The sequence below is a fragment of the Diabrotica undecimpunctata genome, chromosome 8, assembly GCF_040954645.1.
Source record: "Diabrotica undecimpunctata isolate CICGRU chromosome 8, icDiaUnde3, whole genome shotgun sequence".
Lineage (NCBI taxonomy): Eukaryota > Metazoa > Arthropoda > Insecta > Coleoptera > Chrysomelidae > Diabrotica > Diabrotica undecimpunctata.
This window is the reverse complement of record NC_092810.1, coordinates 139,607,117-139,630,226: the sequence shown is the minus strand read 5'-3', so window position 1 is coordinate 139,630,226 and position 23,110 is coordinate 139,607,117. Positions and strand designations below refer to the sequence as shown.

Here is a 23,110-nt window from a genome sequence, read left to right as displayed (position 1 = left end):
AAATGACTTTTTTAATTAACACGTTGAATTACTTTAAATATTAAGTAATAAAAACAATTTGCAAGATTGTTTTCAATAGAGACATATAAGCATGGTATTGGTGATCTTTATTTAGAAGACACATTTACATCTTTGTCCCTTAATCCATCTGTCAAATTAAGTTTAAATTTGGAAACTAACAAACAATCCATAAATTTCAACACTGAGTTAACAATGTGTCTGATGAGTGTATATATTACTCTACAGGAAGAAATTTACTGTGTTTTGTTTTCCGAAAGATCTAACGTGATCGTGACAACGATCACGTTAAATCGAACAATTTTGCATGTGTCCCTGAATGGGGTGTATTCTGTAACATTTCCGTTAAATTTAAGAGGCCTCTAAAATTTAACTTTTAACGGTCCTCTTAAAGTTTTAGGTAACATTGACATTCTGTAAAGCAATATTATAGAGGACCGCTAAAATATATTTTTTAGAGGAATCCTCTAAAAGGTTTTCAATCAGATACGGCAACATCGCACTTTGATCGTGTTTAAACCAGACCACTCTGTGGTTTAAACTACTTGTAAGGTAGAAATTGACCAAAAACTGAGTGTCGGAGGCCAAAAACTTAATAAAGAAGAAGAAATTGACAGTCTGCCTGTTAATTATTTTATTATTATTGAAAATATATTTCATTTTCATTTCAGTTTATTTGTGTTCGCGTTGTATTTGTATTTTCGTTTTAATAAAATTTTATTATGTACTCCACGAACCACAAAATCTCAAATAAATAAATTATTTCTGTTACTTCACCAATGCAACGACATGCTTGGTTGACTTAAAGCAAAATTGTATCCTTGTCCAGAGGTAATTGGTAGCTTCCAGTACCATTAAAGTTTAAAGTTGCTAAAATCTTCAGTTCTTTAGGAATTGCAGATATTCTTTGCCCTTCTTGCATATATGGACTAATCATATCAGTGATGATCCTTGCAACATTTTTATTAAATCTAAAAAGTTTTCTAAATGTTGAAGTGGGTAGCTAGAAAGGATTGCTTATATATCGGATTATTCTTTGGTGTAATCTGAATTCAGCTGTACAAAAAGAATAAAAAATTTGAATTTCGTTATAGGTGTAACATATGGATTATAAAGTAAACTGAGACTTACCTTTCATTATTATTTATTATTTCATCAACTAAACCTTCGCCAAATATATCATAAAAAGCCATTTGCCTTTTTTAATTGTTTATCTATACTATAATATATAAAACAAACTAATAATCATATAAACCTAACCAAACAAAAATAATCAAATGATATTTTAACGGACTGCTAAAAATAAGAGGACAAGTATTGTCATCCTCCAAAATATTCTGTTTTAGCGGGAGTTTTAACGGTTTAGGTTATGATTTTAACGGATGCATAAGTTACAGAATAAAAAAATAATTTTAGCGGACGCTAAAATTTTAGAGGCCTCTAAAATTTAACGGAAGTGTTACAGAATACACCCCAATATATGCTACTCTATAAAATATGTCACTATAAGAAGTGAGGCCTTTAAATATACCAGTCAAATTAGCAAAAAAAAAAGATGAAAAAAATGTTAGTTAAAGTTTTATGATGGAAATTGGCATGTGGGGATATAATACACAAAAAAATTAAACAGCTGAAAAGTTCTGGGGGTAACTTTGGGTGGTGGGTTAAAACGTGGTAAAAAAGTTTTTTTTAATATCCGGCGAAGTTTGATATTCCATCAAAAATTTTTAAACGCATAATTTGTAGATAATATAAAATTCTACCACTTTTATTAAACGTCATTTATAACATAACCTCAAAATTAACGAGAAAAATAAAGTAGAAATTTGTAATGTTTTAGTTTTATATTTTTTATTTCTGTAAGAGTCACTCAATGTTGACAAAACTTAATAATGCAAATATTCTTAATTATGTTCTTAATTCTTATAATTTTTTTTAATAGAATAAAATTATAAATAAAAATAAAAAAAATAAGATGATATGATAAACTTTACAAGTATAGAAAAGTCTGAGGGAATCACGGCGTTTTAGTCTTCTTCTCCCTGGTCGCTTATGTATGTCTTGGGTAAGCGTTTTTGGATGGTTCAGTAGTTTATTTTTGGCAGTGTCAATGAATGAGACAACTCAGCGGTGTCTTTAATATTTTAGATCTAAAGGTTTTGATATATAGCATAAGTGGGCACATACCACGGTACATTGGTAATTCTTAAGTTTCGGTAAATGAGAATTAGATGATGTACCTCATATCTGTATACCGTACGTCCAAACTGAGTATAAAATACATTTATACAGTAAAACTTTATTATGTAGACTTAATTTGGATTTTTCGTTCATGAACCAATACATTTTTCTGTATATTAATCCTAGTTGCAGTTGCTTTGTCCAGATGTGCTTTCCAAAATTTAGTCGGCTGTCAAAATGTCTCAAGCATTTAACATTACTTCTTTTGAGTATAATGGTATTGTTTATACGTACAGATGGTACAGTCTCCCTGCGTAAAGTAAATGTTATATGTGCTGATTTGCTTCATTTACTTTAACTCGCCACAGTTTTAATCATTTCATTAGATCAACTAAATGAATTTGTAAATTTTAACCGGATGTAACCGGAACCAAGCTATACTTTGTTTCAAGTTAAGAAAATATCATTGAGCTTATGGAGATCAGTGTTGCCAAAACTCTCAGGCAAGTGTTGCTATTAGATTGTCCATATAGGAGTAATTCTAATTAGAGCCGTATTCAGCACTATGTAGTTGTAGTTAATTAATTTCACTAATAAAAGGATATGTATAGTTGAATACAAAATAATGCATTATAAATACTTGTTTCTTTAATTGACAGATATAGGTATGTAATTATTATAGGACTAATCACTTCTTCTCTCCTCAAATGGTACGAAGCGTTATCGATCACCACAACAGTTTTCTCTAGAAGATTAGAAAGCAGCTTTTCCTTAAACCATGGTTCAAATATAGGATCATCCATCTCATCATGATAGTCCGCTGAGTTTTTTTAGCTAAAAACCAAAAAGTAGCATTTCTACAAAGCTCAATTCGCTACCCGCAACCGCATGCATTATAACGAATCTGGGACCTAGTTGAGTCGGCTGTTCTAGGCTTGTTGACAACCCCTTAACAATTTCATTCTTTGGAAACACTATGTCCAACATTCACTCAAGTTTCGTCCAAATAAACGACGATGTATCCTTGAGAACGAAATTTTTTTATCTCGCGCAAATACTGATGCCTCCAGTTTAGAATATCGGGCCGTTCAATCATGCTTGACTTTACTCCCCGTTTGCAAAAAACAAAGTTCATTTCATGGAGTATTCTCCACATTGTTGTGCCTGGCATGTTTGCTAAATCTGATGTCTTTTTTAACCAGTGCAAAAACTTTGTTCAATCTCGGCGTAAATTTTTAAAGAAAAAACTATGCACGATGGCAATTAGCTGCGTACGAACTACTGCATCGTAAGTCAACTTTCTGGTCTTCACTCTACTTTTGGTACGTTTTATATGGGCTTTAGTCCTCCTTTCGCAGTTTTTTTTTGCGTATTTTAGAAATAATACTAAAACTTACTCCCGTCATAGCACTTATTTTATCGGTTAAACTTCTAACACTTTCACCACTTCTTAAATTTAGATGATAATTAAATACATTTAAAACAATTTGTTTTCCACGGATGTCCAAGATATTCCCTTGGCTTAATTTTTAAATTTCCATTTTCAATTAACATTTAACTGTAAAGTCACAATAACTACTAAAGAACCGCATAGCCTTGTTATCATTATGTAGTCAGAGAACGACATAAAATCGCTGACATACGCACATCGTATTATTTTAAGTTGCAATTAGTAATTAGATATATACAAAGCGGTCCGTTTAATTGCTTATCTTTAATAGCCAGCAAAATGCATGATTTAGCTAAGAAATATTTTCTACTGATTTCCATGATTATTGGCATATGGTATTCTCACCGAAAAATAAATAAACTGTCGTTACTATAGTTAAAATAATATAAAATAAAATTATCTTTTGTAAATACTATTTATTTAATTAAAATCATTTTCCCTACTTTTCGTCTCTTTTTTCGAAAGGGCATTTTTGGTCAATTACGTTAAAAACATTAATTTTAATTCGTGTCTGTGGAAACGAAAATACAAATAATACAACCCTGAATCGTGCTTGTGTTCGTCATGGTATCGCTGCGCTTCTATCGTCCATAAGAAATACATGTTATTTTCTTAACGTGGACTAATAAAGTTGGTCCCAATATACTATTCTGAGATACTTCCAATGAAATTGGAGATATGTTTGATACTGCTTCGTTTTATCTGACCTGGAAGTATTGACTATTGAGATAGGATCTAGATAAAAGTGTATACAGAGAATAAGAAAACTAAGTTTTAATTTTAAATAGCAGCCCATTATTCCATATTTTATCAAATTCTTGAGATACATCCAAAATGCTGCAGTTCAGTATTCATTTTTTTTTCAATTGCATCCCGTGCTACTTTGGTAACCCTATCTACCTGCGCAATTGTTCCATAATGTTGTCCGAATCCAAATTATTGATAAACCGGTACCAACTTTTGTCTGTCGATTATTTAATTCATTCTTTGAAGAATAATCCTTTCAAATATCTCAAAGATAATGGGAAGCAAGAAATGGGACGATAGGATGATAGTTCGTGTAGATATTTATTTGGTTTCTGTGTTAGAATAATGTATGCTATTGTTCATTTAAACGGTAAATAGCCCAAATAAAGCGTTAAATATGTACATAACTAACCGAAATCCTTCTTCATGTAAATTTTTGCAGATATTTTCCGCTTTTAAATCATACTTTAGAGCTTTTTTAACATTGAAATTTTCAACTAAATCTTTTCATTCGTTTTGATACGTTCTGTAGAAGATAACGTCCGGTAGCGTGCATCTAAGTTTTAGTGAATTCTTCTTCTTCTTCGACTAAGATAGTTCTGAAGTAAGGTTGAAAAATTTGGCTAAGATGATTAGCGAATGCTTCTGCTTTATCGCCATAGGTCTTGTCCCAATCACCATCTTTTTTTTTTCTAATGGGACCATCATTCTTAATCTGATGTTTCAGTTTCTTAGAGAGTTTCCAAATAGAGTAATTTGTATCATCCATCACAGTAAGATAAGAAATTCATTTATACCTTGATATTTTTATTTCTTTAGCTCTCGTTTAAGCAATCGAGTAGCCCTATTCAATTGATTTTTATCCTCAGAAGATCTGAAAGTTTTCCTTGTCGTTCCCCTATGTCCGTAACCTAGTCTAATTTGTCTTAAAAAACAATGTCTTAATGGGTCCGTAGCCGGGAAACAAGCATCCATATTTTATCCCTGTCTTATTCATAATAATTATTTTAATGCTTAAAATTTGTAATTCTGCTTAAATTAGAAATTTATGTTATAGTTTTATATTATGTTAGACAATCTTTCTTTTATTATTTAGAAAATATTAGTATGTTGTGACTGGCTCTATGCCAATTAAAAAAACATAGATTGCGTTAAATAAGTGGTTCATGGATCTACTCCATATATGCCCCCTTTACCACATGAATAGATTATTCCCCCTAGGGGCAGATTTCTAAAAAGGAGGGTTAAAAAGGGGTAAGATGTATGAACAAAAAAGGCCAAGAAAAAGACGAATATCTTCAATTTAATACCTGAGGAAATGGTTCAGAGCATCTACAACCGAAGTATTCCCAAATATCTATCAACAAATTAGGGATAATCACATTGACCGTTATTATCCGAAACGGATATGCACCGTGAAAACGAGAAGTTATAAACATTATTTTCTTTAAAATTTTGAAATCGGATTAGATACAAATCAATACTAATACTAAAAATTATAATTTTTATTTAATTATACAGGAAAAATACCAAATTTTACTAAATTAAATAATTTTAAAACTATCCTTCCCTTTCTAATAACGTTTCTAAGTAACTATTTTTTACCGTATTCGTTTTTAATATCGTCAGATATTTTTTCAGCCACCATATAAACTGTAGCTCCAATTTGTCCTCTAGGTATATCAGGAAAAACTCCCGCATCAACAACCCTTAAATTATTAAAATTATGTACACGACAGTTGTTATTGACAACTGAAGTCATGGTAAATGGTCCCATACGGGTAGTACACGATGGACTGTGGCCACTCGTAGTCATATCTTTTAAAGCACAAGTCCAGTATTCTCTTTCATTTGATTTTAAATGCTCGCAATTCGGATTTGTACTTATCAATTCCGCTTTAACATTTTTAAAAGCTTTCGTACTGATTAAGCTTAAAAAATATTTAATGCCCCGTAACATTGTGTTTAGATCATTTCGTTGTACATCAGAATAAAAATTTGGATCCACTATTGGAAAATCTGTAATGTTCTTAGATCTAAGTGTAACTTTACCTTGAGACTTTGGTTTGGTTAATAACATAGTAACCTTAGCGTCTGTTAAAGTGTTATAGTTCTTATAAATATTAGCAATTTTGTCAACGAAATTTAAGGATTGCTTAGGATCTGCTGGAACGCTAAATGGAGGGGGAGCTATTGTATACTCTATATCCGCTTCCCCGTGTGTTATTGTTTTTGCGTTGATAAACGCTAGCTGCTCTAATGCAGCTCCATTAGTCATAGGACCTTTTCCTTCCTTAAACAGGTCTAAATTCTGTTTTAAAGTATTTCCTTGAACTTTTAGATTTGTTCTAACATAGAAGTTAACAAACATTGGTTGAACCTTTAAATGTTTTCCAACAGCTGGTAGATTAGCAACTACTGGAATACCCAGCTTTTTTAATGCACGTTCGGGTCCAATACCTGATAACATTAACAGCTGAGGAGTATTTATAGCACCTGCAGACAAAATAACTTCCTTATTGGCTGAAACTTTATACAGAGTACCGTTCTTCACGAAGGTAACCCCTGTGGCATTAAACTTATCAAGTAAAACTTTGTTAACTGCAGCATTATAAACGATTTTTAAATTTTTTCTTGCTTTTATGTTTTGGAGAAATGCATGTGCAGCATTCTGCTGAATATTGCCTTTAAGGTTAAACTGAATTCCAGATACACCGATTTGCTTTTCTCCATTGTAGTCTACATTTTTTAAACCTTTCTCTAAATTTGCTTGAACAAACACTTCTCCTACACTAGAATATGGGGCAGTTTGGTTTACGTATAATTCACCAGTAGTTCCGTGAAAATCTTTGTCGTATGATTTTAGAACGACGTGTTCAGATTTTTTGAAATATGGAAGAACTTCTTCGAAAGACCATCCTGGTATATCCATATCTGACCACGAATTGTAGTCATGAGCACTACCTCTGGAATAAATGCCGGAACTTATTGTTGTAGTGCCTCCTAATACTTTTCCCGTTGGAAAAGAACACTGCGTGTTGTTCATACCTAAAAGAAACAAACTGTTTAGTATATAAGACAAAGCAAAGATCTGGTTTTTATTTATAAATATACGATGAAAACCAAAAATAACATACAACAAAATCTTTTACTAGCGACTACCCTCACGAAAACGGGTGTGTATAAAGAGGAGTGGTCTTTTAAGACAGAACATAGGTAAATTAAACCAACTGATCTGCATTTTATGTAGTTTATTTACATACTATAAATAATTTTAATTTATTGTAATTTAGATTTATCAGAAACATAAATGAACACAGTGACATCAGAAAAGACAGTTAAGATTTGATTTTACTATAATCCTTTTACTATTCGCTTATAAGTATTTCGCCCTATCAAGATTCCTTGGAGCAACTGTTTAAAAGCTCTTAACCTAAAATTAAAATTTTTCCGGCAGAAGAAGAAACTATAAAATAACTAGATACTATGGCGCCATCTTAGAACCAACAGTCGAAATTCTGAAACCAAAATTCAGATAATTGCCAAATCTGTGCCTTCTATTCTACTATCTGAGAAAGTGGTATAATTGCAGTTCCGTAGACTTGTTCAGAGATGAATCTCAAAAGTAAAAATAGCTGTGATGATTACCAACCTTCTTAGAGGAGATGGTACCTAAAGAAGAAGTGCCTTCTATAATTTTCAAAGCAAAACAGACGATGCAGACAAAGGTCGATTGCAGCTATTGTCTGGGGATTGTGGCAGTACGAAAGAATTCGAACATTACATCAATAACATCTTTATCAATGAGTTTTAATAATTCGATGGCCACATCATCTGGTCCGGTATCTTTGTCCTCTTTTGTATTTTTGATGGCATAGATGACTTCTTCCCGTAATATTAGTGGTCCGGTATCCTCTGTGGATTCTAATGCTAGTTCTTCTTTTTTATCATTAAATAGCTTTTGGATGTAATTGGCCCAGTGACACAATCTTTCCTTCATGTCATTAATAACATCTCCTTTATCATTTTTAGGGATATTCATTCTTGTGCTTTGTATAAAACCTGTTATATCTTTGATTTTTTTGTGTAAATTAAAGCTGTCATACTTTTTATCCAAATCTTTTATTTCTTTGCACCTGTCGCAGAGCCATCTCTCTTTTACCTGTTGAATTTTCTTTCTGATGTTTTTCTGAATTTCTTTATATTTATTCTTTTGCCCTATGTTATTTCTCTCATTAAGAATTTCTGCTGTCATCCAAGGTTTTGTTTTCCTTACGTGGTTTAAGGGTTTCTTTTCCAAATGCCACTAGGGCTTGTTGAATTTTTTTCCATTTTTGGTCAATAGTTATCATCACAATCGTTATCGAATATGTGTTGTCTTGTTGGAGCCGCCTTGTATCCATGATTTTCTTGGAGCTAGGGTGCTTTACATTCTTTAGTCGTACTCTTATTGACAAAACAACCGGATTGTGATCGGAAAATATATCCGCTCCTGGATAAGTTTTGGATGATATTATAGAATTTCTATATCTTCTGTTGACGGTAATATAATCTATTTGATTTCTGACTATCTTGATGTTGTTGTGAGCTAGTGACCTTCATGAGTATAATCTACGTTAGGAAGTTTGAACAAGGTATTTGCAATTATGAGTTCCTCATTAATCCATAAATCAACTAGGCGATCGCCACGTTCATTCCTCTCCCCGAGTCTATCTCGCCCCACACAATTCTCTACTTCTCCTTGGCCCACTTTAGCTTTTAAATCTCCCAATATAATATTTCTATCAGGTCTTTTAGTCAGATTTAAGATATTGCCAAATTGTTCATATAAGGTCTCTATGGTGTCTTCATCCTTGTCTGCAGTGGGTGCATATACTTGGATTACGTTTACTTTACGTTTTAAATGAGAGTTGAGAGACAGCATTAATTTTTGATCAGAGTAAGGAACAAAGTTACAAACAGCTTTTTGAGAATTATTATCAACTTTAATGCCAGCTCCCTGCCTGTAATTGTAGTTGTTTTTGCTGGAATAATACATTGTTCCATTTCTGGTGTTATATTTTCTTGATTCAGGCCATTGTACATCACTAAGCCCCAGTATGTTAATTGATTGGTATAAACTTCTTACGGTCCATGTTCCAATTTTCAAGGCTATAGAGTTATTCTTATTTGTTTGACAGGAATCTACCGTAATGACGACCTGAGAAGCTCTGTCGTCTAAATCTGATTGTACTCCTCTGCCAAATCTTGGATTCCGAGCTCCATGATCATTAAGTAAATTATCGATTAGTGAGTACATGATGATTGGTTACTAAGGATATCCATGCGAATCTTAAATGTGGTAGTTATGCAATGGCTTTCCACATCTCAATATCGTACTCTAATTTAGCTCTTCCACCATCGGAGTCAATTTTTCAGCGCCAAGGCAATGCAGTTCCCTACCACGTGCCAATTCTTCCACCTGTAGCTGTGGACCAACAAGTGGAGATTACTTATATCGGTAATCGTTTGGTTAATTTAAAACTAGTAGTATCCAATAATAGAACAAGTGAAAAACGCAATTAAGGGAATGAAATTAAGAAAATCTCTACGTCCAGGCGGAATCCATCCAGAGTTGATTAGGTATGGATCATCAAAACTGTTTGAAGTGATCCGAAAATTATTCGAAAGGTGCTTAAACGGAAAAGAAGTTCCAGAAGAATGGAGACAATCGTATATGTCTCCAATACACAAGAAAGACACAAAGACGGACCCTAAAAACTATAGAGGGATCGCAGTGATTGCTACTATAGGCCGACTATACTCAAAAGTAGGTACTACGAAACCTGATAGAAAATTATATTAAAGAAAAACAACCCGAAGAACCAGCAGGATTTAAGGCCGGACGCTCCCCTATTGATAATATTTTCACCGATTTTCCAACTATTGATAAAAATAGGTAACTTGAAAATAAACCCAATTCTTATTAAAGCCACTCAAAAATACTATAAAATGGGATGAGAATTCACCTCTTCTTTTCAAACAACAAAGGGACTAAGACAAGGCTGCTGTCTGTCACCCACATTATTTAAAATCTATTTGGAGAGATCCTTACTGAAATTAGTAAAAAAATGTAGAAACATGGGAATAACGGTAAAGAAAACACGCTATATACACTTTTCTTTGGGGATGACCAGGTAGTAATTGCCGAAGACAGCTACGATCTTAGCTATATGGTAAGAAAACTGCAAGAAGAATATGAGGTGGCAGGTACAAACATGAATATGACAAAATGTGAATATCTCTCAGTGGGAACAGATGAAATATGTGACCTAGTCTTGGAAGACGACAAAATCAAAGGAGTGTAATCCTGCAAATATTTGGGGGTCATTTTCAACAAGAAGTGAAATAGCGCAGATGAAATCAGGGAAAGAATAAACAAGGGCAGTGCAGCAACCCGTGCCTTAAACTCTCTTCTCTGGCAAAAAACAATTTGACAAGAAACCAAAAAACACATTTACGGTAGTATAGTCCAAAATATTACACTTTACGGTTCGGAAGTATGGGACGTCATCAAAACTAATAGGAACAAACTTATGACGACAAAAATGGATTATCTGAGACGAAGCTGCGGTAGATCGAAACTGGAGAGAGTTAGAAATGAACAAATAAGAAACAAAATGAAAATGGAGCGAAATATCAATGATGACATAGAAAGAAAACAATTAATCTGTTTCGGACATGTTAAAAGAATGTCAGAGTACAGATGGCCTAGAAGAGTACCGGAATGGATCCCTCCTGAAAGAAGAAAGAGAGGACGACTACGAAGAAGTTGGCGCAACGATATTGATAAAGCAATGGCGGCAAGCGACTTAGAAGAGGCAACTGCATATGACAGAAAAAGATAGAAATTGTGGAAGGAGAAGCGGCGACAGCCGTAATCAATCCGTTATTAAAAAAAAAGTATACAATAAAAGACCAATCCAGGATCATTTCCCTAACGCTCTATCTTGGTACTGGTGATGCTGCTGCCCGACATCAGAGTAGGATATGGAAAGGGAAACTTTGGTTAATTAGATGGGAGAATGGGTACAGAACATAATTTCTCCTAGGTACCAGGGGATTGGGAGATAATTATGGCTCACGTAAATAGGGTCGCACCCTAAAATAGATCTATCTTCTACCGGAAACGTAAAAGAGTATCTACCCGCTACCTGGGAATAAGTTCATAAAACATTAATTATTGTTAAAAATTCTTTATTTTGGTTGACGTTTCGGCAGGTACCTCATGCCTTTATATCATACGCATACCATATCAATGGATTTTGCCATAGTATTTACAAAACAATTTTTAATAAAAACTTACCACATACATGGTTGGTGAAATCTAGAATTCATAGTTATTACAATAAAACTAACAATTCAGTAAATAGTAAACCTATTCCATGTGCGTATTTAACCTTGCCATACATAAAATGTCTTTCTGAACGATTTAAATATTTATTTGCTAAACATAATATACAAATAGTATATACAGGTTATAACCTTACTAATAAATATTTTAGCAAACATAAAAGTAAAACTCGCCTATCAAAAAAAAAAACAAGTCAACTCCTATATTTCAGATTAAATATAAAGAGTTTTAAGAAAATAAAAGAAACAATATATATATATATATATATATATATATATATATATATATATATATATATATATATATATATATATATATATATATATATTAATGTAGAAACATAAAAATGTGAAAATTACCCTGACATGCGTATTTTTGCGGAGCAGTATAATATCCCCAATTCATATCCGAATTTTGTAGATAGCCGTTCAATATGGGAATATCACTAAAGAAATTTGGTACGCTTCCAGCTTCCAGTAGCAGCACACTCCATGATTCAATTTCAGATAATCTATTTGCCAACACCGAACCAGCTGCTCCAGCACCAACGATTACAAAATCGTATTTACCATAATCTGCAAAAGATAAAAAAAAATTTAATTTAAAAATATTATTTTTCATTTTAAAAGGTGTAGTATGATGCTAAATTCTATAGGACTCAGACTTGTCATTAGGTATCAAAGTATTCTAAGATTTAACATTTCTCTAGTGCATTATTTTGCTGTCAATCATCAGAATGGAACATGGTCCTTCGAATCTTTTCTTTCTAGGATGTTCCTTAAGTTGAAACTGGGTCAGACATGTGGCTAAAAGTTAAGAACGCTATAATGAAATGTGACCAGATGTACAACATGTAGAGAAAGAAAAAGCGTAGAAAGATCGCAACAAAAATAGTAAAACGACCTGAAATGAATAGCGCTTCTAAATTGGTACCATCTAGCTCAGCATAGAGAAAACTAGAGAGTATTGGTAGAAGCGTATATCAAAAATATAGAGAACAGATAGAAGATAGAAGATAGAAGATAGAAGATAGAAGATAGAATATATATATATAAATATATATATATATATATATATATATATATATATATATAATATATATATATTCTGTAGTTTTCCGAGTTTGACTCCGCGTTGAATAATTTTGGTTCATAAAAATCATTGTGATTTTTGGTTTGTCCTGTCCGTGTGGAGGTAGGCGGGATCCTACTGGTCGGTCTTGTAGTCTGACGTATTTTTAACTTTTTTTTCTTTAATACCTATTCCATGTTCTTGGAAGCCTTTGAGTATTATCTCTTTAGTTTAGACTGTTGGGATTTTTTTCTATTTCTATTGATTCTCTGATTTAGCGTTTTCATTTGATTTCAATGTTAGCTATCATCGTAGTGTGGTTCAGGTTTAGGCTTAGGCGTACCTAAGCCAAAGTTTGGGTTTGTGTTCGGCTGTTTCTATTGCTCGCTGTTCTATTTCTTGCATTAACAGGTTTGCTATTACCGGTGACAGTGGTCAATCCATCGGTGCTCCTTCAACTTGTTTAATATGTGTTATTTAAGCAGTGGTTTGTAAGATTTAGAGTATTCTGTAGTATTGGATACTTTCTGCTTTTAATTTCTAATGATTCATCTATAGGAACATTCATAAAAAGTGAAACCATATCGAAGTTGACTAACAAATGTCCCGGCTCAAGAGTCACATTTTTTATACGTTCGATGAAGTGGAGGCTGAAATGCGGGAAGCGGTAATCGCCGTAGGACCCCCGTTATATGATGATGATGATGAAGTGTGAAATAGAAAAAAATCCAGTCTAAACCAAAGAGATAATGCTCAAAGGCTTCCAAAAACATCGCGGAGATGCGGTTCAAGTGTAACATATAATATTATATATATATATATATATATATATATATATATATATATATATATATATATATATATATATATATATATATATATATATATATAAATATATAACTGTTTTGGATGGGTTGGAGTCAATAATAGGGCTATTGGTTAACTATTTTTTTATTCTCGAGCTTTCAATTGTGTTTACAATTATTATCAAGAGCTAAAAAAGACAAAATACTTACAAGGTTGAACTAAAAATTAAAATGGAAGAATGATAATATCATTCACTACCTTTTATACCATCATTAACACCTAAATTAATACAAACACTAAAGGTTATTGACAATATAAAAATAGCAACAAAGAACATCAAAACTATTTCATCTTTATATTCTAAAACTAAATATCCTATAGACAAATTTGAAAAAACGAATTTAGTATACAGCATTAGTTGTACTCAGTGTGAGGCTGAATATGTTGGTGAGACCGGAAGAAATCTTTCAAATCGCATTATTTCTCACAAAAGTGATTGCAGAATTAAAAAACCATCTTGTGCTTTGGCAGAACATGTAATCGATAAAGACCATATTATGGATTTTGATAACATTAAAATTTTATGTAGTGAAAGTAATAAATTTAAAAGGACTTTTTTGGAAATAGTTTGTATTAGCAAAAATGATAAGAGTTTAAACAAAAGATCTGAAATTCAAAATTTAAATAAAATTTATAATTATATTCTTTCTTTATGATTTATATATAAAACTTGTAAAATGTCATATTTAATTCTCCATATATCTATCACATTCTTTCAGACATCTGTCAAGGGTGAATAAATCTTCTTCTTTTTGTTACTAAACAAAAAAGAATGTTTAAACGAAGTTTTACTTTTGGCAATATAATTGTCAAAAATAAAAATTTTATGTTGGCATTTATGACATTGAGGCTATTTGTAATTGGTTGCTATTTGAACTTATTTATAAATTCAATTATTTTTATATTAAAAAAATGTTTTCAAAATTATAAAAATTTTCGGAGAAACATTTATTAGATCAAAACATTTTTGTATTAAATATTTTGAACATGTAAGCAGTGATTTTTACTTACCAAACTAATTTTTATTTGGTAAGTTAACAAAAAAATTGTTTTTTCTTTTTAGTTCAACCTTGTAAGTATTTTGTCTTTTTTAGCTCTTGATAATAATTGTAAACACAATTGAAAGCTCGAGAATAAAAAAATAGTTAACCAATAGCCCTATTATTGACTCCAACCCATCCAAAACAGTTATATATTTGTTCCAAACGAGTCACAAGTACTTCTTTTTTCTTATATATATATATATATATATATATATATATATATATATATATATATATATATATATATATATATATATAGATATTTATTTATTTATTTACCTATATGGTGATTTACATCAACTTGTCATCAGCAGTATCTAATTATGAGATATTTCTGATGTAGTATATCGATCAAAGAGCTCTATGGTAATAAATTCCATAAAATAAATATGTAATGAAAGTCCACTATTGTATAACTTTTTCATACAAACAAATAAACTGATACAATCTTATCACATACATGCATAATCACATACAAAACAGGAAATATGCTTTCTCTAATGTATTTATAAATGAACCTTAGATTACTAAAAAATGTTAAAATGTATATTGTCTTATTTAAAAAGGTATTTATTCAATGAGTTTTGTCTTCCATTTTGAATAAATATTAAACAATAATTAGGTAATTATCATCTATAAGTAATAATGCTATAGGTATACAAAAAGAAAGTTATATAGCTATGATAAACTGCGAAAACAATAATTACAGTCTACGAATTTCCGGACATCAATCGTGGTTCACACTTGAGTTAAATGTTGGGCTGTAGGTATGTATAGTTATTGTTTACAGATATGTAGCCAATTATTAAGGTTTGTAGAGAGTCAACTGCTTTGTCGCATATGTTCGTTTGAAATCTCTGTTCTTTATTAGTTTGTTAACATGACTTTCTCCTCTTCCTTTCATTTCCAGTTGTTTAAATGCTCCTTAGTCATCAATTTCGACACTGAGAAGATGCTTTCTAACTCCCTTTTAATTAAGAGCCATACCCTTTGTAAGTAAGCCATAGTTAAGTAAAAACAAAAGGTTTCTAGTCAATAATCAGGCTTGTCAAAAAAAAACAGTGATCTTAGTACAAACGTTAAATATGCTTGATATAAACTCTTTACCACATGAATTTTTTTTTTGGTCAAAAATAAATTTTTAGATAAGACTTTTAAGTCTATTTTCACGTAAAGATATTGAAAAAAATCTAGCTGCGAGGAAAACTTTAATGACAAAAAAAATTTTGTTTAAGACACAACGGTATTGTGCATTTTGTGCACATTAAGTTACATTTTCTACATATTAGACACATAGTTAATTGGGAGTGACTGCCTTTCGCATTGCAACAGGATCTTGTTATGGGTGAGATCACGCTCTCAGAGCTATTAGAGCTAAATTAATTAGACAAAAAGCAGAATTATTTTTTTTTTCATAGGTTTCGTTTCGTATTTTTTGGGTATATCTTGCGTTTCAAGTGAAACAAAACTACATATTTTCATGGCGTTATTTTAATAAGACCAAATTTATTAGAAGGGGAATTATTAGAAAAAGATTTTTAGTGTAGAAAGCAAACAACAATAGAAATAGATAAACAACGAAGAAAATAGAAAGGGAGGAAAAATACACATACTGGAACACGACAGCTCAATTAAAGAGGACAAAGAAAAGCAACATAAAAGTAAGTACACTATTAACGGACATGGAAGAGATTAAGATATTGCTGAGCCAGATAAAATACTCAATAAATTAATCATATCAGGATATGAGGTAGACCTAGAAGATGAAGAGAGACTAAGAGAAGACATACAAAAAATGATGAAAAAAGAGCTTAAACTGAAATTTGAAATTAAAAGTGCATTTAAGAAATGATACAAGAAATGTATAGTAAAAATAAAGAGCTAGGAAGACCAAAAGAAAATACTGCAAAAAAATGTGTGTGTGTGTGTGTGAGAGAGAGAGATGGCATTAGACAAAAAATCTTTTTGCCACAGAAAATTGTTATAAGGATGTTTAAATTTTTATTTTAGAATCGTTTATAAACTTGATTAGAATATTATATATAGATTTGTCAGAATAAGATAACAGATTGCTGATGTTAACTGGTAGGGTAATATTGAGATCAATTAAATCTAGATATAGGCTTCGAGTCTGTTCCCTATGATTAGGACAATCGAAAAATAAGTGGTTCAAATCTCCGACAGATTTACCATCACAAGGACAGAAAGGGGTTTCATAGATTCCAATCCTATGCAGATGCTCTGGAAAGAGGCCATGGTTAAGTTTTAACCGGGTTATTAACGAAGAATGTACTTTATTATAGTTAAAATTAAAATGGGGAATATTTTTTGGTAAGCATGGATGAATAGAAAAGTAATGGTTTCTTGAAGTCTTCTGAACCTCTTTATATTTTGACATCCATCTTTCCCTGCCAATACTCCTGATAATAGAAAAAAGATCTTTAAAGTAGTAAAAATTTGTAATTTCTGATATCTCAGATGTATTTTTTGCCATACCATCCACTAATTCGTTTCCAATTACTCCATTATGTCCTTTAACCCAGAGTAAAGTAACTGTTTTTTTTTGTGAATTTTAGATCATGTAATAATTTTTTGATATCAAGTATAATGGAGTTTTGAAAACTATCCAATGGGTGGCTACGAATAGCTTGTAATACTGCCTGAGAATCTGATACTATTACGATGTTCTCACAATAATTAGTGACACACCAAGTTAGTGCTTTCTGCAAAAAAATGTAAACTCAGATATACAAGAGACGGTAGAGAAATATATATATATATATATATATATATATATATATATATATATATATATATATATGTATATATATAAATGCAGCACTAACGTCCATGACACCAAGGATACAAAAAGAAATCGTAGACATAGCAAAACAAGAAAAAAGAAAAGGAGCAAAAGTAAAAATCAGATACCAGAAATTAAAAATAGATGACAAAGTGCTAGAATGAATGGATAAAAAGAAAACAGGCAATGCAAACCAAGAGGAAAATAAGTCAAGGTATATTCAGAATAATAAGAAAAATACATAAAAGAAAAAGAGCATTAACTATTTAAATGACAAAAAACATTGGAACATGGAACGTGATGACGCTGCAGGAAACGGGAAAAATGGAAGAAATAGAGACACAGTTAAGACAATACAAGATAGATATTGCAGAAATTCAGGCAATCGAAATGGAGGGGACATGGAAAAATCGAAAAGGAAAATTATACAGTATGGTATGCAGGCGAAGAAAAACAGGGATATGGAGGAACGGCTTTTATGGTGATAGAAAACAGCAAATCGAACAAGTTGTCCATAGCACCCACAGAATACAGTGCTGACTTAACAAATCAGCAGTTCTATGGAACACTAGAAGAAAACGCCGAGAAAATCTCAGGAGAAAAATATATTAATCCTTATAGGAGATTTCAACGCCCAAATATGCAAAAAAAATTGCTTCAGAGAGGTTGCAAGTGCAAACTCAATACATGACACAACAAACAATATTGGAGAAAGACTCTTGTAATTTAGCAGCAGCATTAAACATGGACATAAGTAGCACAATATATAAACACAAAGACATACACAAAATAACATAGATGAGACCAGAAAGTCTGGAGAGAAATCAAATAGACCATGTACTAATTAAAAAGACACACAAACAATCGATAAATAACGTTAGATCTTACAGGGGGGCCAACATCAAATCGAAACCATATGCTAGTGATTACAAAATGTAAAATAAAAACAACGAAGAATGATCGGTAAAAAGCACAGAAAAAATTCTTCTTCTTGATGTGCCTATCCGTTAAGAATGTTGGCATGTCATGTCAACCTTTATCTTAATTGTAGCAGCGCGGAAAAGCTGCACAGATGTTGTATTGAACCAGATTCTGAGGTTCTTTAACTAAGATGTTCTTCGTCTTCCTGGACCTCGGTTGTCAAATATTTTTCCTTGCAGGATGGCTTGAAGGAGAGCATATCTGGATTCATTTGGCCATTCATAATATTTCCGAAGAATTGTAACTTTCGAGATTTGATGGTGGTCAGTACCTCTCGGTTCTTATTCATTCTCTGAGGACCTCCTCATTTGTGATTTGATCAATCCACGGGATCTTAAGTATTCTCCGATATAGCCACATCTCAAATGCTTTCAGTTTTCTGTACATATCTTCGTTCAAGGTCCAAGATTCAACACCATAAAAAAGGACGGAAAAGAAGTAGCATCGCAGCATTCTTACTTTTGTATCAAGAAAGAGGTTGTGACTCTTGAAGAAGACCCCCATCCGATTAAAGGTGGATCTAGCTTTTCCGATGGGTGCTCTAATCTCCTGGTTGTTGGTCCATTTTTCATTTATTATGGTGCCGAGGTAGTTATAGTGCGTCATTCTTTCTACAGGGGATTGGTTGACATAGAGTTGACCTTCTGTTATTCTTTTTCATACTTATTATCAGAAACTTAGTCTTCTTAACGTTTGTATTGAGTCCATATTACTGAGTGTAATACGTGATCATGTTTATAAGAACTTGAAAGTCTTCTTAGTTGTCCGCAGATGGTGTCATCTGCGTATCTGATGTTGTTTAGACGGTAACCATTTAGTAGAATACCTTTTTCAGTTTCGTGCATAGCTTCGATAAATATTCTTTCAGAGTACAGATTGAAGATTAGTGGAGACAAAATACAGCCTTGCCTCAGTCCACGCATGATTGGCACATAGTCAGTATGTTCACCTACAACTATGAGATTTGCTGTCTGATTCCAGTAAAGATTTCTAATTATTTGCAGATCTTGGTTGTTGGTTAAGAACAGAGAAAATAGGACGCAGATAAATTGAAGGAGAAAGAAGTAGAAAGAAGATTTGTACAAGAAGTAAATACAGAGATACAATTCAAAGAACAACAAATGGAGAAAGAGTGGAAAAAATCAAGCAAGGAATAAACAATGCAGCAGAGAAAGTGGTTGGCAAAATACAAAATAAAAGAAGAAATAATTAGTTTAACGATGAGTGCAAATACATAAAACAATATTGAAATGGTGTAGGTGTAAGTACAAGCAAAGAAGATTAATTAGAAAAATACAAAGATCAAAGGCAAAAGACAAAGTAATTATTTAAATCGAACAAAAAATTAAAAAGTAGAAGAAATTATGAACGAGATAGAAACAGAAAATAAAAGACACAACTCAAAACGGTTTTCAGTAACCGAAAATGGACAGCTAATATAGCTATAGAAGCAGAATAATGGTAGAAGTATTTCGATGAAATATATCAAGAAACAGATAGGGAAGAAGAAAGAGAAATAATAACGAATACGGAACAAGATGAAAAGAAGAAGAATTTATCCATACAGAAGTGAAAGAGAAAATATGAAAACTTAAAAACGATAAAACGGAAGGCACTATACAGACAGATTTATGAACTAATACAGAATATATAGAGCAAAGAAATAATGCTTAAAGAACGGAAGAAGGGAATTATAATGACAATCCCAAAACAAGGATACCATAGAATATGCAAAAACTACCGAGCAATTACGACGGAGAAACATATATACTTTTCCTAGACTTCAAAAAACAGGCGTTTGACAAACTAAACAGAAGAAAAATGATCCAAGACTTACAAGAGAGTAATATACCAGATAAAATTATAAGCATTGTAGAAATGACAATGCGAGATTCCCAAGCAATAATGGACACGGGAAGAACAGAAATAATAAAAATGAAAAAATTGAGCAAGAAAAGTAGACGCGCTTTCAAGATAATAAAAAAGCTGTCAAACGCGGGAACTATAAATAAGAATACAGTACAAATAGTAGGATATGCGGACGGTATAACCATAATAGCAACAGATAAAAAGGCATCAAAGAAAATCTTTTAGGAAATAGAAAACGAAGCGAAACTTAGAGAACTGGAAATAAATAAAAATAAAAAAATACATGAACGTAAGCAAGAAAAAGATGACACAAATGACAGAATTAACAGTAGATGCACACATTTTTGAAGAGGTTGAAACATTGAAATATTTGGGAGTACTAGTAAACAAAAGAAGTAATAGTTTAGATATGAAAAGAAGAATTCAAGCGGGAAATGCAGCGTTTTATACAAATAATAAATGTTTAGAGCAAAGAAGATAAGCCAAAACATAATAATGAAAACCTTTAAAATGTCCATAAAACCAATAGTAGTATATGCTGCAGAAACATTTACATTAACAGCAAGAGAAGAAGAGTAGTTGAAAGTTTTTGAGAGGAAGATTATCAGAAAAATACTGGGTCCAAAGAGGGAGAACGAAGAGAATTCAAGACAATGTATGAATCACGAAATACAAGAATGGATGGGCCAAGAAAATATATTTAAAGGAATAAAAGCACAAATAATTGAATAGTATGGACACATAATGAGAAAGGAGGAGAGCAATCCGTTTAGAGTTATAACGGAAATGATACCAGGTAAAAGAACCAGAGGCAGACCTAAACTGACATGGAGACAACAAGTTGAAGAAGACTTAAGGAGTATGGAAATTAGAAATATCGAAAGGACAATCAAAGAGAAGAGAGGAGAATGGAAAAAAGTAGTGGAAATAGCGAAGTTGCACCAGAGACTATAAAACCAAACCCAAAATGGTTCTTCAAGTCAAAACAGCATGTATATATTCGAGCAATAAACAATATATTATATTATTTTCCTAAAAATATACCTTACATACATGTAAAGTTTGTTACATCGGTCGACTCACCAAGCTAAATTGCAAAATAATTCAACGTTAATTTTCCGTGACATAGTGTTGTTGATAAGGGCACAAGGTCAACCAGTTTTGCTGCTATTTCTCCAAGTATAAAGATTGTGATGTCTTTAGCACAAGATCCGATCAAATTTTTTGACAGTTTATGAGCTTGTCAAGATCTTGGGATTCTGTAAATAACTCGAAATGATAATGATGCTTCGAGCGCCATTTCACTTCACATCTTCATTAAAATCCAACTGGAAAGCAGAAATAGTACACTTTTTATTATCTTCTAAATTTCTTTTAAAATATTCAAGAGGTTAATCCTTTTAATCCGGATATATAGCCCCAAGGTATCGATACAGGTGCGATGATTTTAAACTGTTGTTGACCAGGATTTCATTACAAATTACACAAAATGGATTAGATACTGACTGTTCTCCGGCAAATAAAAAACCTTATATTTAAAAAGTCAAGCAGAAGACATAATAATTAAAAAAAACCGAGAAAGAGAATAAATTATGAACACAAGAAAGCTTAAAAATTGAGACTACAGTATTTACGACTGATTTTAATTTTATGTACTTACCTAAAACTATTTGATTTCTAACTTTAAATAATTTCTCATTGTTTGTCGGTAACTTGTAAGTTTGAATATTCTTGAGTGTTTGTGTCACATAATCATACAATGGATCTGTTTTGGGCTTTACTTTTGCCGCCCTAATACTGTTATATAACAGAGTAGAAAATAGTATTACCAGTATTTTCATTTTTCACTTTTTTACTGTCAACCACATAGTCTCAAAATATTTACGTCGGTTAAAACTTTATCCTAATTTGTTTAAAATTTTCATAAATTAAACCTAAATAACCGTGACTTGTATGATATATGTATATAGATTTTAAAAAAGACTTGAATATTTTAGGTGAAGTACAACATACTACGTAGTAGTACTTTATATATATATATATATATATATATATATATATATATAATAATATATATATATATATATATATATATAATAATATATATATATATATATATATATATATATATATATATATATATAAACACGAAATTTGATATATTATCGGCGACTTCAATGCAAAAATTGGGAAAGGTCGACGGGGTCAGACTGTAGGTCCTTATGGTCTAGGACAACCTAACGATCGAGGACAGATTGTATGAATTTTGTAAAGAAAACGATATGATCATTGAAAACTCCTGCGATAAACTACCCAAGCGACGACTATACACTTGGAAAGCCCCATTTGATGATGGCAATAACTCTGAGCCCTCAAGAAATCAAATATACTATATACTTGTATATGAGCGTTTCCGAAATGCCGTCAAAAAAATCACTACATTACCTGGGGCAGATATTGGATCTCATCATCAACCACTTGTAGCAGATATTAAACTAAAGTTAAAACGAATTCAGCGACAAAAACCAAAAACCAATGTACTTAACTTTGACGATTTAAACATAAAACATAACATTAAAAAAGAATTTAATAATAGAATAAAAAACATCGGAGAACAACTAGAAGATACAGAAGAACTATGGAGTGAATTTAAAAACCAAGTTAATGAAATCTCCACAAACAATGAT

At 31.8% G+C, this 23,110-nt stretch overlaps 2 protein-coding genes across 2 annotated transcripts in view; one reads left to right on the top strand and one right to left on the bottom strand.

Annotated features, from left to right (window-relative positions):
- Positions 1-23,110, top strand: part of LOC140448105 (uncharacterized) — a 652,893-nt gene that overhangs the window by 39,927 nt on the left and 589,856 nt on the right. The window lies entirely within an intron of this gene.
- On the bottom strand, positions 5,887-22,294 carry LOC140448615 (glucose dehydrogenase [FAD, quinone]-like). The gene is made up of 3 exons (XM_072541712.1): positions 22,084-22,294; positions 12,149-12,364; positions 5,887-7,444 (listed from the first exon to the last, which is right to left on the bottom strand). The coding sequence occupies exons 1-3, from the start codon at positions 22,262-22,264 to the stop codon at positions 5,991-5,993; spliced, it is 1,851 nt and encodes a 616-aa protein (XP_072397813.1). The 5' UTR covers positions 22,265-22,294; the 3' UTR covers positions 5,887-5,990.